This window comes from Paroedura picta, chromosome 5 (genome assembly GCF_049243985.1).
Source record: "Paroedura picta isolate Pp20150507F chromosome 5, Ppicta_v3.0, whole genome shotgun sequence".
NCBI classification, from domain to species: Eukaryota; Metazoa; Chordata; class Lepidosauria; order Squamata; family Gekkonidae; genus Paroedura; species Paroedura picta.
Window position 1 is genome coordinate 31,167,894 of NC_135373.1, and position 18,994 is coordinate 31,186,887.

At 44.4% G+C, this 18,994-nt stretch overlaps 1 protein-coding gene across 4 annotated transcripts in view; it reads left to right on the forward strand.

The window, feature by feature from the left end:
* LOC143837360 (dual specificity tyrosine-phosphorylation-regulated kinase 1B-like) overlaps positions 1–18,994 on the forward strand; it is a 60,014-nt gene that overhangs the window by 23,291 nt on the left and 17,729 nt on the right. For 2 of the 4 annotated variants that reach the window (XM_077337077.1, XM_077337079.1), the window contains exon 2: positions 18,699–18,844. In XM_077337077.1, coding sequence (XP_077193192.1) covers positions 18,782–18,844 — 63 coding nt within the window. In that variant the 5' untranslated portion in view covers positions 18,699–18,781. Of the gene's footprint in view, positions 1–4,328; positions 4,532–8,289; positions 8,579–18,698; positions 18,845–18,994 lie in introns of those variants that run through there. The other 2 variants (XM_077337078.1, XM_077337076.1) reach the window with 2 other exon arrangements.

Here is an 18,994-nt window from a genome sequence, read left to right on the forward strand (position 1 = left end):
TACCTGGATTCTGCCAAGACAATAGGTGAGGCCTTGGATCCCAGACCAGACAGATGTTTAGGAGAGGAGGTTTTCCATCCAGATTTCAAAGACCAGAAAATAACAGACAAGATCGGCTTGGGAGAACAGACCATCCAGTGCATGACTTGCAGGAGGCGCTGGTGGGAGGCACTCTGCTGTTCAAAAAAATATGGAACAACCCTCAGACAGACTTGTGGGCAACAGAAGTTGTCTCTCGAGGCTACAAAATAGAACTTTTTACCCTCATGTTGGATCATTTCCTATCACCAAACCCACAAAAACATTAAAGAACTCTATAAGCCATTAGAAATCCCTGCTTCAAGCCGAAACAAGAAAAAGGTCAGGGTTTCTCTTCGGTCTTTTTCACCATCCCAAAGAAAAATGGAAACAGGTGAGCAGCAATATTGGACGTTAAATTCAACAGGTTAATTCATCTGCAGTTATTCAGGATGGAGTTTCCCAGCCACACATCAGGGAAATTGAAGTCACCCATAATTACAAGGTCCTGTTGCCTGGATAGTCTATGAGGCTTCTTAAGGAAGGCAGTGTCCATATCTTCACCCTAGTTAGGTGGTCTTTAGCAGACACCAACCATTAAACTCTTTGTTTTTCCCTCCCTTAACCTCACCAAGATTCTTTCCAATGAAGTGTCACTCTCCTCCTCTATCTCTCAACAGGCAAACTCTCTCCTCACAGCAGCCCCCCCCCCCAGCCTCTCCCCACAACAAACACCCTGTGAGGTTGGTGAGGCTGAGGGAGCCCTGATATTACTGCTTGATCAGAACAGTTTTATCAGTGCTGTGGCGAGCCCAAGGTCACCCAGGTGGCTGCATGTGGGGGATCGGGGGATCAAACCCGGTTTGCCAGATTAGAAGTCAGTACGCCTAACCACTACACAAACTCTTTTTATTGCCCATGCTTTGGCATTGGTATATAGTCCCCTGAAGCCTCTTACCCTAGGTTCTATTTGACCTATCCTTCTCAGATGAGCCATCAGTATTTGCTCTCCTACATTAGAATTCCCTACATTGGACATCTCCTTTTATTGCCCATGCTTTGGCATTGGTATATAGTCCCCTGAAGCCTCTTACCCTAGGTTCTATTTGACCTATCCTTCTCAGATGAGCCATCAGTATTTGCTCTCCTACATTAGAATCCCTACATTGGACATCTCCTTCCCCTTGTGGCTTCAATTTAAAGGTCTCTAGATGAATCTCCCCAAGTTCCTGCCAAACACTTTATTTCCAAAGTTGTATAAGTGAAGCCCATCCTGCACTAGCAGGCCTTCTTAGAAAATCTATCCCATGGTCTCAGAATCCAAATCCCACCTGCCAGCACCACCAATGCAACCAGCAGTTTACCTTCATTATCTTCAGTTCCCAACTCATTCCTCTTCCCCCTGACAGGCAGAATTGAAGAAAAAAACACTTGTGCCCCCATTCATTTCCGCTGCCTCCCTAGATCTTCAGAGTCAGCTTTAATATGCGCAGTTGTGTTGATGTCCGTTTTGTTTGTTTCCCCGCGGACCATCGCAAACTGGTAGGGATCCATAGGTTTTATCACTTTCAGTATCCTGTCTGTACTATCTTTAATCTTTGCACCTGGCAAGCAACACACCTTTCAATCTAGGGGGTCAGGCCGTTCCATACCTCTCAGCAGAGAGTCAACCAACATTTCCCTTTTCTTTCAAATGCTATTTTCTCCTGTCCCCATGCCCTCTTCACTGTGTCTTCGAATTTGTTTAGGTTCTTCCTCTATCCCCGATGATGCTTCCATCTCCTCTGCAAGGGTTTGAAATCTGTTCTTCAGCTCCAGTGGCTCCAAGTACCATCTCACTTGATGCCTTCAGGCTCATGTTACAGCAGTGAAGAGAGGCTCCATAGAGAAGTCAATAGCCCCAGTTTCAGGAGGAGGCTAACTCAGCTAGCTGTTGATGTAGACTCTGCCATACGTAAGGTTCATGTGATATCTAATTAGACCTGGCTAACTGAGCACTGAAATGTCCAACTTGCTGTGAGTCAGGGTTATCAAGATTTGGTCAGCACCTCAGCAAACTGGTAGACCATCAGGATCTAGAAATCTCGCCTCCCAGCGCTACTTGTCTCTTCATGACTGCTGGAACAAGTGATTGGTACATGGTCACCTGCAAGAGAGTACTCAGCATGCTGAATTCAGTAGATTTCTCACAGGAAATAGTCTGTTGTGGCCTCAGTTCTGGAAATGTACTACTTGGGAGAAAATTAAAACAGGCAAGAGAGGGAAATCCGATAAGAATAAATTGGGCAAATGTATTGATTTTGTTCCGATAGCTTTCAGTTAGCTGAATTTGTCTGCTTTAGCTTTTTCTTAGCTTGAATCCTGAAGAATGTTTGAGCTAAGCAAGAGATCTGGGGGTCAAACTAGAGGTGAGATGAGATGCCCATGTGTTTATAAATGTGTCTATTCATTTCTAAATCAGATGGGGGTAATTTTTTAAAGCAAAAATTGAATATGGGGACAAAGAGAGATAAACCTTACAGCTTTAACTTGTTCTTGATTTTCCCCCCCACATAACTCCTTTTCAGTGTATTAATATACAGACCCGATAATTTGGATGTGGATCAATGTCAGATTGATCATATCCAGCGCACCTAGTTTTACCTTGGAAGTTCTTGCATATTTTGCTGCTGGGACTCCAGACCACTGGTAACAAGTAAAGTTGAAAACCATTAGAAGCAAGTACAGTTCTCCCCTGGCCTTAGGACTCCATTCATGATGGGTGGTTCTCGCTGCTGTGGCTAGGGAGGCAGGAATAATTTCTTCCTCTTCCTGTCTCCCTGCTGGAACTGCCCCTTCCTTCCTCAGTTTTCTTCCTGCCTCTCAGGGAATACGGTCTCTTTCAACTCGTGCTCTTCAGACCTTTCTCTAATTATTTCTCTTCTTTCTGCCCTTCCCTTTCTAAATCATTCCTGTTTTCCTTTGTTACTTGAGAGGACTCAGGGAGAAAACTTTGGCAGCCAAATTTATCATCTTAGCAGAAACGCTGGGTGACTGCTTATTCCAGGATGACTACCTTTTCAAGTCAGATTTCCTGGTTGCAGAAGGTGCAGCCGGAGGAATGTTTGGCCCAGCGGATAGCGCTCCTAACAGGGCCGTACCGACCAAGGCAGTGTCAGAGGAATTGGAACAGCCAGGAAAGCCAGTGAAATGGCAAGCGCCTTAAAAAGGCAGTAAAAGGAAATGTTTAACAGTGGGGCTACATGTTCTTGTGGCAAGGCACAACATTCTTGTCCTGGTGTCCATTTTAGGAGCGCAGATTCAGGCCAGCCACAAGCAGCAGCGGACCCTTCCTTTGCTGCAGGCAGCTATTTTGGAATCACAGAAAACATGGCCATAGGTGATCCCTAAACCAGTTCTAGCTCTTTGGAGCACCAGCATCAGCATATCCCACCTGGCACGACCTATTTGAGTATGGGTCTGCCTGTGGATATGTCCCCTGAAATGTTCTTTTATGGAAAATATATATATTGCATAATGAAATGGTGCCCTTTTGCCAACAGGGGGGATATACAAATATATCCATTCTTTTGCCTCCTGTGATGTCTCCTCACATGCACTATTATTCTCCTCTTCCTGTGCATTATAGCAATATTGTTTCCTCTGTCCCAACTAAAGCTGCTAGAAAAAAGTGTTATAGTGCTTCCACTTCTACCAAAAAAAAAATTGTCAAACAAACAATTCCTAGCATTTGTTTAAAAAATGTACAAATAATCTGATTATGCTGAGGAATTTCTGTGAACTTCATTGGTGGATGTCCCTGTAACCTCCTTGCAATCCCAGGGGTTAGTTTCAGAGTCTGGGGAAGGCATTATTATAGGTAGTATGGACAGATGAGCTGATTTCGCCTTAAGGAAGACCCATGACGCAGTAGCCATGTCCATTAAGGCTTCTACAACAGCCTCTATAGTTTGGGTACGTAAATTGGTCAGATAGGTACCGGAAAATAACAAAAAGACAGCTAAAGGTGTGTCCAGACTCCTGAAAGTTTTCTTTTTAGCAGATGCAACCTTAGATCCCTTAATTTTTGCTGCCAGAAGTTTGGCTTCAGCAGCAGCAGCAGCAGCAGCAGCTAGACAAGTCCTGTGGTTGCAAGCTTGGTCAGCTGATAACCATTCTAAAACTGTTGTGATTTCCTATCCCTTCCAGGGAGATAAATAGTTTGGGGAGGCTTTAAATAGAATTTTAGTGGAAACCAAGTATAGAAAACAGGTTCTTCCAAAGTTTGTTCAGTGCAGCAGTGACCATAAATATCAAGGTTTTTCTTTTAGATCCCAGAATACTCTTCCCAGGTTTCGCAACAACAAGAGAGGCTCCCGGGGATATAATCGTCAATCCTTTCACAGATGAAGGTATTCAAGATTCAACAGGCAAGGTCCCAACAGACAGGACAAGAGTGACAGAGACAACAACAAAAAAAGAGCCTGACTATATGGACATTCCCATGAGGGGTCGCTTAGCTCTGTTTCACAAGGTATGGGCCTCCACACAGTCAGATCAGTGGGCCACGGGTGTGGTAAAATTAGGGTACAAATAGTGTTCTTAATCTTATCTCCCGATCAATTTCTTCACTTCCCATTAACCACAAACCCCACAAAAGATATTTTAATGATGGCCATTTCCCGTAGTACCTATGTCAGATCAAGGAAAGGGGGGTTATTCTATCCTGTTTATGGTTCCCAAGGCCAATGGGGATTGGTGTCCCATTCTGGATTTAAAGTTTATAAATCAGTTTATTAGTTTGCAATGCTTTCCCATGGAGACTCTATAGACTATTACAGAGGCACTCAATCCAGGATAGTTTTTGACTTCCTGGACCTCAAGGAGACTTATCTACATGTGCCAATCCATCCTGCACATCAAAAGCATCTTTGCTTTTGTGTGGGCAAGGCCCATTTTCAGTTCCAAGCTTTTCCCCTTGGTCTGATCATGGCCCATAGTGTCTTCATGAAGCTGATGGTTATTCCGGTAGTCTGCCTCTATCATCAAGGCATTCAGATTCATCCTTATTTTGGACGATGTTCTGATCCAAGCATTGTCCAAGGAGGGAGTCCAAGGCTCGTATCGCTACACTCCAGAGTGGGGCTGGGTGCTTCGGCATCCGAAGCAGCTAGAAACGTGAGGGGGAGGTATAGGTAATTCTTACACTTCTATTGGCGATCCCCCTCCAATGCAAATAATAAGGTGAAAACCTTTGAGGCAAAGTGATAATCATAAGTGACATTGTTACTTCACCAGTAGAAGTGTAAGAATTGCCTAACAATCATAAGCCTTTGAAAAAGACAGTCGTATCCAAAAGCAAGGTATACAGATCTCGTTCTGGCATGTTTAAAATTCAATGAACTTTTGCCATAGCAATGATATTTCTTCATTTTTTCTAGACTTTTGGCTGGTTGGTCGTCTTGCTTCCTGAGACCCTGGCAGGAACAGATCATAGCTAGATTGAACCTGCCAGTTCAGGTTCCCCCCAGAGTCAAGAGCAGTCTAAGTGGGTGGCTCAAGGACTGCAGTCTAAAATAGGGAAAGTTCTTCCTGGTGGAGAACAAAGCAGTGATTTTCACGGATGCCAGCTTGCTGGGCTGGGGTCCCACATAGGGAGAGGAAACATATACGGGGTCAGTGTACTGAGCAGGAAGTCGCCGGTTGGTTCTGGATTCAGAATGATCTCTAAACCACAGAGTCTTTCAGTTGAATTGCCAGCATTTTGGGGACCCATTAGTGAATTTGTTTGCCAGTCCAGAGAATGCTCTTCTTCCCAGGTTTTTCACCAGATTTCATCCTAAAGCGGAGCAGCTGGATGCTCTCACTTGCTGTTGGCCAAAACATCTCCTGGATGTGTTCCCTCCTTCCCTGATTTTACCCAAGGTACCGAAGTTGGCGGAGGGACAACACCTATCTCTACCGGTTATGGCAGATTTCCTAGTGCAAGGGCCAATTTGGCTTCAAGATCCTGAATGGTTTCATTTGACTGCTTGGCAACTGAAGGGCAGTTCTGTTAAAGGAAGGTCTTGAGTTATCAGGTTGCTAAGACCATGTTGGCTTCCAGGAGGTCCTCCACGCTGCAAATCTTAATTCTTCCTAAGAAACTTGATCCACTACATTCCAGCATCAGGTCCAGTTTCTTCTGGAGTTTCTTCAGGAGGGATTAGATAGGGGACTGAAGCAATCCTACCTTGCGGAGACAGGTAGCAGCCCTAGCTACGGTAATTCTCTTCATAGGTTTTTGTTGTCCAGGTGATGTGGGACAGGAGATGGTCAGGTGGTGCTCCCAAAGTGAGGTTTTCAGTTTTTTCAAGATAGCAACGGAGAAGTAGCAGTGTTGTTAGAGGCTCCCTCATGTATTTTCTTTCTCCTGGATCTTGTTTGGGTTGTTTGTTTCATTGTCGATGTTACCTGATGTACTCTGGGACTTTCTAGCCAAGCTTGGCACTTTAAATACCTGGTAGGACTCATTGATATTCAAAATTCTGTTGTCCAGGCACCATCATGTGACTTGTTTCTTGAAGGGGTGTGGCAATCCTGTCCCCACCACAAGTTCACGGGTTTCCTATTTAGAGCCTTAATATAGTTCTATCAGCTCTAGTAAAGAGTCCTTTCAAGCCAATTCAGGACATTTCTCTAGTTAATTTGATGATGAAAGTTATATTCTTGGTAGCAATCACTTCGCCAAGGAGAATCTCAGAATTGGGCACACTTTCAGTGAGGAAGGATCTTTGTATTTTCCACATAGATAAAGTGGTCCTCAGAACAGATCCTACCTTTTACCCCAATGTTAATTCACAGTTTCACAAGCTCCAAGAAATTAATCTCCCATCAATTTGCTCTTCTCCAAAACACCCAAAAGAAGTGTTGTGGCATAAGTTGGATGTTTGGAGGGCACGCCTAGCCTTTTTGATCAGAACTAAGCCATTTCAAAAATCAGAGTCTTTGTGGCTGTAACACCTCCCAACAAAGGGAGTAGAATGTCTTCTACAGCTGTCAGCAAATGTTTGAAGGGACTGTATTGGGGAAGCTTACAAGTCCTCAGGTAAGCTGATTCCCTCCGGTATCAGCACATTCTGTGAGCAGTGCTGCCACTAATGGTTGGCACTGTATAAATCTGTCTCAGTAGACCAGATCTGTAAGGCTGCTACCTGGTCTTCAATCTTGACCTTTATCAGGCATTATAAACTGAATGACTTTAGCCAATGTGGAATTGTAGTCCATGAACATCTGGAGGACCACAGGTTGACTACCCCGTGTTAGGATATTCCCTGCTGTCATCACTAGTTGTATGCTCTCCTGCAGCTGGCTTAGCTTTTCGTGGTGATAGGAGGAACCTGAACTAGGATGCTAACAGTAATAACCAGCTGGCTGATTTTGGAGTGGTGCTGGAATCTGGAACTTGGTTCTAGAATAGTTGTGACCTATACAGGTTTAGGAACAAACTGGAGTTTCAGCTCACAGCTAAATAGAGTTCCCATTTTGGTGTTCAGAGAAACTAGTTGTGTTTGGAGGGTGGGTTCCACAGCAGAATAGCATTTTGTCCTTGCATGGAAGTAGGCTTGATTTTTTAACATTTCTTATTTATTCAGTGATTTGGTTTGATGTCTTCTCTACCTCACTCCTAATTTCGCAAAGAGATCCTCTAGAGCAGGCTTTCTCAACCAGGGTTTTGTGAAAGTCTTATAAAAAATTGTTAAACATTTATCAGGTGCTATGACCATAAATGGTCATTTTGACCTGCATCCTCCAATGGCCAATGATGGGCCTGGGAAGGAGAGGGGGCCAAGGTGGGCATGTACACTCTGATTCCCAACTATATTCTACATGATCGCGCCAATTCTGGGGTTTCTCAAAGCCTTGTGCTGATTGAGCTTCCTCTATTCTGATATCTTTCTGTCTCTCGGGATTTGACTGAAACAGCTTGTTCAGGGACCATTCAGGTTTTCAGATACTAGCACTAATGAGTTCATTCCATAAGGAAAGTTCAGTGACTTCCTTGAACTAAAGTTTCTTAGAAGAGAGCAGGTAGAAACTGGCATTTCCCAGCTTTATCCTTAGCGATTTCTCTGGCCTGTCTTTAGAAAACTTTTGTCAGCTGTTCCTCTGATCAGTTTCCACTTGGCAGTGGCACGTAACCAGCTGTTTGCTTTGATCCATCCAAGAGAGCATTCCACATGCCCGCTGACCTTCCATAGCCTCACCAGTGACAGCTGTGTAGCACAGCTTTCTGGTTTAGCTCATTCTGGCTTTCAGACTCAGCCTTTCAGGAGCGCAATCTTGGGCAAGTTACAATCTGAAAGTCCAACTGTGGAGCTGTTTGCTTGGGCAAGCAGTGGTCCTTGAGTGAAGAGAACTCCATGGGCCGGGACAAGAGTGGATTGCACGTAGTTCGTTAGGAGTGGTCTTTCCATGGTGATCCCCTGCAGCACCAAGATACTGTCTGACACAATGCTGCTGACATTACAAACTCACTGGGCTCGTGAAGAGCCTTCCTGCTTTCTGCCCTCAACCTGCTACAACAGGAAGATGGTCACAGGTAGGAACCATAGCGAAAGAGTGGGAGCTGCTTATAAGTCAAGTGGTATCTTTGTTGGAACCTGTGGATTCAAGGTAGTGATATAGAAACAGCCGATACCGATTTAAGGAGCATGTTACTTGCCTGCTTTCATGACAAGGGGAAGGAGAAGAATTTGGGGAGACTATTGATAGCAAGAAATAAGGAGCTCTCAGTCTCTTGACAGAGAGGGAATTTGGTGTCTGAGATTTGAGAAGAATATCTACTGTTAGTGGTGCCATTGATGAATATATGTATCAGAAAGAACTTGGAGTGGCAGAAGAAGACCAAAGAACTCTAGGATTTTGAGCTAGAAGATTTTTAGTAGAAGATAAAGGAGCAGAACCTCTCTAGGAAATGCAGGAGATGTTATGTCTTCAGCAGAATGAGAGGAAGGCTTTAGAAAAAGGGGTTTCCTCCTTCTAGGGCCATGGAAGGGGAGCTAAGATGATTTAGTAGGAATATGAGTGAGTGAGTAGGAATTTCAAAGAGTAAACCCACAGACATGTAATTTATCATTATGGCAAAAAAGAGTGTGTGGTGAGGGGCACCCAACTCCTGTGGTCCATTTGTGTTTTTCTATCTTTAAACCTCATGATTAAAGAACTGTGTTTAGCCTCTAAGGAACCAACTGTAGTTTTTATGGATTTGGGACTTGCCTTGGATGGTTTTTGCCATACATGCAGTGGAAATGTTCTCCCATAATTCTCCTGGATTAATGTAGTTTGTGGTATTTTAACAAATCTGGATGTCTAGAAAATATTCCTGTACAAGCCAGTCCTTCTGGGAGAAAAATCTAGTTGAGGAGGCGACAAGGGGTTTAACACAGGACGTTAGTAGATACTCAGTTGTTCCTACAAGTAAAGGAGGAAATCACCTTGAGTTAAGCAGCAGTCTTTTGTTTATAAATGCAAAGTTTTTAAAAAGAGAGCTATATATAAGTAATAGTTGGATGTGACTTTGGTGAAAAACTTGAGATCCATACTGGAACTGTGACACTTGTCAAGTTGAGCCTGAATGTCAGAAAGAAGAATACATCCTGGGAGAATTCAATCTCCTTGTTTTTGTGACTCGGGTTATCTCCATCTATGTGCATTTATTTTGTGGCGTAGGGATTCTAGGCCAGAATACATTATGCAAAATGTGCATCTATTTACATAATTCAATTTCTGAGATTCCAAAATGGCTTTCAAGAAATTTGGAATTTTGGGGCAGGGCTAAGGAATGAAAAATGAGAAAGGTGTGGTGAATGGGGCAAATGACAAGTTTTAGGCACCTGAATTCCAAAGCAGAGCCTTGTTCTCTGAGTGCTTATTGGATACGTGCCTGTGCCTTTTTCAAGCATTGTTGCCGAGTTATTTAGCTTCATATCTAAACTGTGGAACTCTGTTTTGCACAACCTACTGACAAATCATGGCCAGCTCTGGTTTTATTTTCTTAAGAGTCTTTTGGGTTCTCCTTGTTGAAAATCAGGAAGTGCTTTAAAGAGAAATTGTAGATCTTTTCAGAAGCAACAGACATGTGAAATCCCTGGGCTGGGGTGAGTCTGTACAGGACTTCTCAATCTTTGCTTCTGAGGGAAGGCATATCATCATTATATATATCTATATCTGTAAGAGTGTGGATTATTTTTCATTGTACCCTTTTTACATTTGTATCGAAGGATTATCCCCTTGTTAAGCAAGATCTTGATATGACTTCAGTAACTTTGCCCTTCCCTGGCCAGAAATTTGTACTTGACCAGTTGGTTTGTACATTGCGGAAGCACAGTTTCAAAAATCGGTCATTGTTTGATTGGTCCTAATAAACATGTAAGCACACTGTGCTTGGTGCTGGAGGGGTGCTGTGTTGCCAGGAATTGGATGCATTTGGACCTCAACAGGTGCTCTTCCTGCCAAGTCAGTACTGGGTCTTGTGCCTCGGTGTAGCCAAGCTAGGAATAGAAACCTTTAGTTCCTTTGACCTGTCTCCCACTGTATCCCGTTCCAGCCACTGTAACACGTCCCTTCTACAGCTAAGAATAGTGTGGTGGTTGCTGAAGTACCAGCAGAGATAATCAAATTGCATTTTACGTCTAAAACGAGTATTGTTTAAGTCAGTAATCCCAATATTTCTAAAAAGATGACTTTTCCCAGCAGGGAACATGTAAAAGCACAATGGAGAATATTCTGAATGCTTCCGCAGTGTTATATAGGTCTTGTGTGAAAGGAGAGATACAAGTTCCCTAGAGGTGTACTTTCTATAACATGGAATGGGTGGATTCAAACTCGTGTTCAGTTGGGTGAACTGTTTTCTTAACCTTGGTTCAGAATTAATACTTTTTTTTTGCTACATGAATGAGCTCACAGGATCTATGCCTCCAACAGCAAACTGATTTGTCATAGAACAGAGCAATCTTAATTTATCTGGATGCACACAAGTGGCAGAAGGAAGTACACAAGTTCTTTGATTCATTCATATTACAGCAAGCCATGGTTAATCTGTACCAAACATCACCGATTTTCTTGTGAGGATAAAAATGCAAGCTACTCTGAGACTTTCTTGGTGTGTTGGAATATACATTAAGTAAAGCAACCTCTGCTAGTCTTGAGTTAGGCAAGTGTTATATCTTGGCCTGAATACGTGAAGGCACAATCTAGAGGAGCCGGCACAGGCCCCAGCGAGCTGTCAGCCTTGGTCCTCTTCATTCTGTTTCTTCTTTTGCATTAACATGGCCGCTTGGCTCATACTTCTACAGATAAATTAGAGTTGGCTGCCTAATAAAATGGAAATTGTGATAGTAACAGTTTAGGATAATGAAAGAGGAGACTTGAAATTCGTGGTGAGGGGGACATTATTAATGGAGTGTCTGGAAGATAATAGGTCTGCAAGTTCAATACACTAGCAAACCATCTCTGCTCCTCCCTTGTCCTGAAGACTTGATGAGGTGAAACTTCATGGGATCACCCAGAGTCTGTTGCAACTTGATGTCATGTTGTTGTTGTTGTTGTTGTAAGCTCAGTACAATGATCCCAAGCAATTTCATGAACAAAGTGTTTCTTTAAATATGTATTACCATGCGTTGTTAGGGTAAGAATTCAACGAAAGGCTGGCTCAGAGACTCTGTTGCAGGGAAGGCAAAAGCAGCCATTCCATCCACTTACTGGGTGGCCCGTTGTCCAAGGGACAGGATTCTCATAAGGAGTTCCAATACGTCTTTGTGTATAGTGTGCACAGAGGTTAACAATACACTCCACAGGGGCCAGTGAAGCCAGAAAAGATTCTCCATTGACACACATCCTATCCTTTACAAATTAGGCACTTCTCTAGCAGAGACTATAAATTAGAAGCATTTTCCAAATTAAGTGCCATATAAATCATAAGTAGTAATAGCAGTAATATTTTAAGCTCTTTTTATTATTTAAAATTCTGCTCCTCGCATGGGCCTCCCAGCCAAAGGACAGATCAGTCCCACATCTACTTAGCTTCAGTAAGACGGCAGAATCGAGAGGCTCCTGAATCATTCGCTGGAACCTGACAGTAAATTAAAAACAAAAATGAGAAATTCAGGTGTAGCTTTTAAAGGTAGCTGCAAGTAACATAAGTGAGTCACGTTAATTTTAGTGAAAACCAGCAGACTTACGTCAATTCACACATCAGCCAAAGATGTAGATTTTACACTCAGCAGGGTAATTTAATCCCTTACATGTTGTTTTACCTTTGAGAAACCCCTGAAGTGCTATCAGTAGGCCCTACCTACCTGCCATGCCTCCAAAAGTCATTTCACCAAAAGTGACATCACCCGGACACTCCCAGCGGATGTGACATTACCAGGTCACTCCACAGCTAAGGAAGTGGCAGCCAATAAATATTTTCAGATGGTGATTTGTGAACAGGACCATGCCTGCACTCTGGACGGGTTTCCAGTTTGATGTTATTCACTAAATGGACTCTGGAGTGGGAACCTCCAGAAACAGGACTGGGACAGGCCTATGCCGCTCTGTCCTCCCCCACTTCCGTTAAATTGAGACTACTTACCTCACCAGATTCCAGTTGCTGCCATGTACAACGAGCCTCGGCCAACAAAGATTTGTATGGCTGGGGCCCCTTCCCTTCCAGCCCCCCCCCCTCCAGGCCCATCATTGGCCATTTTGGGACTGGGGTCAACATGACCATATATGGTTATATCAACTGATACTTTTTTAAAATTAAAAATATGTATTAGAAATTAACTAATCAGCAAAACCCTTCCAATCAGCAAAACCCTTTCAAAGCCATCACAAAACACCCAGGATTTCATGAAACGCTGGTTGAGAAAGCCTGCTCTACGCTCAGTGCTTCTATGAGTGCAGTTCACTTCAATAGGAGAAGGGATTCCTTTGGATGGGAGGAAACTCCCATCCAGGCAGGGCTTCAACATCTTCTTCCCTGAGTTCCAGGGGCAAAGAGCCCCTGCCGTTTGCCACCTATCCCATGGACCTCAGTGGGAGCCACAGAGCATAGAGCCTTGCTTCTGTCTGCAAAGTCTGACATTGAGTTCTCATTCTTAGGATCAAAGCGTGGGGATTATCTATGTAGACTTGGTCTTTGCAGTGAGTTTCTCTTCTTTATTGACCAGCAAGCCTGAATTGATCTTGCTATCACAGAGTTCTGTGTCCTGAGAAATCTCAGCTTCCTTTTTTAACTTTATTGGAAGCTTATATGCTTTACAGCAGGGGTAGTCAACCTGTGGTCCTCCAGATGTTCATGGACTACAATTCCCATGAGCCCCTGCCAGCATTTGCAGGACAGTACTTGATGACATCTCAGAAGTTACTCTGCTGTTCCCAACGGTCAAGAGTTTGGTCTTCTGTGCCTCGTGTAGTTTGTTCCCATGATGAGTAAATGCAGTCAACAAGTGTACATTTATTTATAGAAATGCTTTGTTGTGTGTAGATGTTTTTCATTCGTTTGTGCATTTACTTATTTAAGTCAAAAAATCTCCTTTGTAAACAGCGTAATATGTAGCTGGAGCTGTGTTCAGCAACTAGTTTTGCTGGTGGGACACCCTGAGCAAGGCATGGCCTGAAACAACCAGGTATCACAAATGCTTTTCATCCATATTCCTTTTTTTTTTTTTTTGGGCCACTGGAATCCAACTGGGGGACAGGTATCGCCCCTTCTCACAAAATCAGATTTAGCCCCAAAGCTGCCCGTTGAATTGTCTGCTATCTTGGAAGGTATGGGGTTTTGTGTTTTGTTTTTGTTTTTAATGTGCAAAATTGTTGTTGTTTTTTTATATACTTGTCTGTACTTCAGGACAGCAGAACTTGGGTCCCAGTTGCAACCTGGACATGTGCATCCTGGAAATCAGCAAAATTACCAGAGAGGGCTTTGTTCAATGTGTCTTAAGCCCTCAGTCCAAAGGTGAAGGCCCACTAGTTTCTCTAAGTCCCTCTGCCCGACAGGGACCAGTTTGACCCGTACATTAAAATGAACCTAGCCAGCCTAGAAAGAAGCACCTCCTCACATTCCTGATAGTGTTTCTATATTGTTCACACAAGCCCTGGAAGCTTGTTTTGCATATGAGTCCCCAGGTCAGCAGCAGCTCCAGAAGCAATGACCCCTGCTGTGCATAGTGAGGCTGCAGTGGTGTGCCAGAGATGCTTTTCCTCTATGTGCTGCATATTAGGAGTCTGAATCTTTCTCCTCTGCTGCTGCTTTGAGGAAGGAGAGAAGCCACATTTGCTGAGAATAAGAAAAAAAGAAAGAAAAAAACCTGCGTTTCCAAGCTCTGCAGGCAGATGGGTTGAGGAATTGCATGCTTTTGATTCTGTCATTATTCCTATGCTGCTCAACTTGAGACTGGAGCTATTCAAAAAGGAATGACATCTGGATAAGTGTGCCCAGATCTCAGGGTTGGACCCATAGGTACCTGCAAGTGAGGAAGAAACTATAATGTGGGAATTAGTGCCAGGCGTTTGTGGAAATACAGAATGAGAATATTTTCAAATGAGTAGCCATGTTGGTCTGAAGTAGCACAATAAAATCAGAGTCCAGTAGCACCTTTAAGACCAGCAAAGATTTATTCAAGGCAGAGAGTTATCATGTTTGGCAGAGAGTTATCATGTGGCTGTGTTTGGATGCTGTGACACAGTTTACTAATGTAACAAGATTAACTTTTGCTTATATATTCCTACTGTTATGATGGTCAGTTCTTAGTCTGATGAAGAGTGCTTGCACTCAAATGCTCACGCCTGGAATAAATCTTTGTTGGTCTTAAAGGTGCTACTGGACTCTGATTTGAATGAGAATATTGTTTCATCAAAATTAGTATTGCTTACTCAGTCTGGCAGCAACTCTTCAGAGTCTCAGGCAGAGGTCTTTCCCATCACCTAATTCCTGCCTTGTTCTTTTAAACTGGAGATGCTGGGGATTGAACATGCTTGGGACCCTCTGCATGTCAAGGAGATGCTCTGCCACTGTGTCCTTGCAGAGAGGGGAGGCTACAGCTTAATAGACATGAAGTATTATGTAGAATTTTCTAGCCTAACACAGTGGTCCCCAACTCCCGGGCCGCGACCCGGTGCCGGGCCACGAAGGCCTCGGTGCTGGGCCTCGGCTCCCTCTTCCCGCCCCCCCCCCCCCACAGCAAGAAGCTCGCCAGGCTGCGAGCAAATCGGCTGCCGAAGCGGCCGATCAGCTTGTGGCCCGGCAAGCTTCTTGCTTTGGGAGGGGGCGGGAAGAGAAGCTTGACGGGCCGCAAGCTAATCGGCCGCTTCGGCGGCCAATTTCCTTGCGGCCTGGAGGGGCGGGGAGAGGGAGCCGTGGCCGCCGGCGCAAACGTGCAGAGTTGCCGCGCGTGCGTGTTTGCGTCCGGCGGGGGTGCAAACACGCATGCACAGCAAGTCCGCGCATGCGCATTTGCGCCGGGGCTGCTGCGCACGTGCGGGGCCCTGGGTCGCCCTCTCCCCGTACCCCTGCTCAGCAGTCCGCATCCTGACAAAGGTTGCGGACCACTGGCCTAACACATGTCCATACCTAAGCCACTATTCCAGAGTCTTCAGACTTCTGAGGGTATACCTCTGAAACATGCTACAATTAGTATAGGTATTGTTGTGCAGGTTGGTGTAGTAGGTCAATCAAACTTGATTTTATTTACAGGCGTTCAGACCAAAATTTAAATGACCTTTTAGAACAGGCTTTCTCAGTCATCGTTTTATTAAATCCTGGGGTTTCTGGACAGCGCTGGGAGGGTTTTCTGAACGAGTGGAAGTTAATTAATTTTATATTTTTTAAATTTGTTAAACATTTATCCGGTGATTTGACTATATATGGTCATGTAGTCCCACCCACCCCCCTCCCAACGTGGCCAAGGATGGGTCTGAAGGGGGAGGAACCCCAGGTGGGTATGTAAACAGTATAAGTGCAGTACTTAAGAGCATCAGCCCCTGATCTGTTGTATAGGGTCCAGATCACACAGGGTGATGGTGCACCCACCTCATAGGATGTCTGTTGTGGGAAAAGGAAAGGGAAGGCAACCATAAGCCGCATTGAGACTCCTTTGGGTAGAGAAAAGCAGCATATAAGAACCAACTCTTCTTCCTCCTCCTCGTATCACTTTACTCAGATCCAAGTGAGGTTTTGGGCACCACAATTGATGGATTTAGGCAAACCGGAGCATGTCCAGAGGAGGGCAATGAAAATGGTGAGGAGGCTGGGAGAGCTTGGTCTGTTTGGAGAGAAGGCCACTGAAGGGTTATAGCCATCTTCAAGTACCTGATGGAACAGAGTTGTTTTCTACAGCCCCAGAAGGTCAGACCAGAACCAATGGATTGAAATTATGGTAATTCAAAAGAACTTTCAGATAAACATCTGGAAGAAGTTCCTGACAGAGCAGTTCCTCAGTGGAACAGACTTTCTCGTGAGGTGGTAGGTTCCCCTTTGGATGTTTTTAAGCAGAGGCTAGGGAACCATCTGACAGAAATGCTGATTCTGTGAATTTAGGCAGATTGTGAATAGGTGGATAAAAGGTACTGTGCCGGTGCTTGACTCTTGTTGCGTTTTCCTGCATGCCCATGGAAATGACTATTGCCACTTTGGGATCGGGAAGTGAATTTCTTCCAGGCCAGACTGGCTACGTATTCTGGGGTTGGTTGGTTGTTTTTGGCTGAGGGTATTATCTGGACATGGAAAATTGAGGTCCCTGTGGGTTGGCAGGTAGTTGTGAATATCCTGCATTCTACAAGGGGTGGGACTAGATGACCCTGGAGATCCCCGCCAACTGTTATGATTCTGTGAATCGGGTTTGGTTCTCCACATGTAGCCATCTGGATGATCTTGAGCAGGTCACAGTTCTCTCAGAGCCCTCTCAGCCCCTCCTAATTCACGGGGCATCTGTTGTGGGTAGAGGAAGGTAAAGTGATTGTAAGCCGCTTTGAGACTCCTTCGGGTAGTAAAAAGTGGGGTACAAAAATCCAGCTGTTCTTTTTCTTAGGAAATTTACAAGATACTTTTCTTTTCTTTTCCTTTTTTTTATTTTTGCTGTTTCAAGCTTGTCTATCAATTGGTACCATTTCCCTGATCCCTTTCAACACAACACCATCCCGAGACACCAAGTGATAGGTGGCATAAAAGTCGAACAATCAATAAATCACCAAGACCTCTACTCAGGCCCTTAACGAGTCTTGTGAATAGCCTCAACCAGAATCGATCTTTTGGCTACTTCCCTACATGTGAGAAAAGGAGGCCTTGTTTTGTTGTGTTCATAATATTGCTTTTGGGTATTTGTTTCTTGGGAGAGAGGAAGAAGAAACTCACAGCCGTGAGACTGAAGACAATGTCAGGATCAGTGCCCATTTCTCTGTAATGGCCTTAAAAAGGAGTGACCTTATGTGTAGCAATGAGGTGTGGCTGGATAATGTTCCTGCTGTATGTTCTGGCTTCACTTCTCAAAAGCCCCACTTGGCATTCTGTAGCACATAGGTGTATGAACCTTGACAACTTTTCTACTTATTACCCTTCCTACTCTTGTGGCACAGGGTGGTAAGGCAGCATACATGCTGTCTGAAGCTCTGGCCATGAGGTTGGGAGTTCGATCCCAGCAGCCAGCTCAAGGTTGACTCAGCCTTCCATCCTTTTGAGGTTGGTAAAATGAGTACCGAGCTTACTGGGGGGTAATCTGGGGAAGGCACTGGCAAGGCCACCCTGTATTGAGTCTGCCAAGAAAATGCTAAAGGGCTTCACCCCAAGGGTCAGACATGACTTAGTGCTTGCACAGGGGATCCCTTTACCTTTTACTACCCAAGACTTCTGAAATTAAAGTCCATCCCTGTGACACATGTCCTTTTCTTAACCCCTCCTCCCTCCATTCCTTTGGACTCCGGTCTGCCAAATAATTAGTGATAAAGGTGTACATTGCTGTGTAGAAAAGATAGGGAGAAAAATGTCCTTACAACCTAAAATGTTTATAGTTTATAGTTGATATATATATCAACTATAGTGATAGTTGAGAACTATCCTTTAGAGAAGGCAGAATATGGCTGATAGCTGGGAATCTTCCAGTCTCTCTTCCGTTCTCCTTATTGTTCCTTCATCTGGGTACTTATCCATTTCTAGCTCTTCCTGGTCACTCAGTGGAAGCTGTTGTTCCATATGTGAAATATGGGCCTGGGGAAACAATTGAGGGCCTGGCATTTGCTTCCTGTGATAGTCCCCCCTCCCCTGAAGCAGGCTTTCAGTGATATGCAGAATTTGGAGATGCTACTGTTTATCAACATGCCACACCGCTTTAAGTCTGCCTTGAGGCATGCAGTACTACAAAAATATTGTGTCTTATTTGCTGAATAACTGCATGAAATGACTGATCGGATGCTTACCTTTTGCTGGGATGAAGTTCTCTGCCCTGGGTTTGTTTCAGAAAATCGGATCCATACTCTCAGACCCTTAAAAGCCAGGAATAGAACCTAAGTTCCTGGCCTTATCCTCACCCCCCTACTGTAAATCAAGAGCCCTGACTCTTGTTCTGGAATTGGAATGTGTTTTGTGGTCAAAGCAGAGAGCTATTTTGGGTAAGGCAGGCATGCATTTTAGGCTTGGTGACGAGAAACTTCACTGGAATTTTGTTTTTGGTATCATCCTCTAGGTGGCAGCAGCAGCCCACAATGCCAGCTGCCGCCCTGCAGCCAGGTTGCCTCTCTGGGCCGCTCTCTTCCTACTGAGACAATCATGTCGAGCCAGCACAGCCATGCACCCTTCTCCAGCATTCAGCCCATGGCTGAGCATCAGCAGGTAATGATAACTGAGGGGAGCCCTATTCTTTCTTCCTGCAAGGCTGCTCCTGATTCTGAGATCGTTTCTCCTCATTCAGTGCATGCAAATGATGCATGCTTTTCAGCTCACACTGTAGACTCATCTATCTATGTCAAGGCCTTGGGTTTA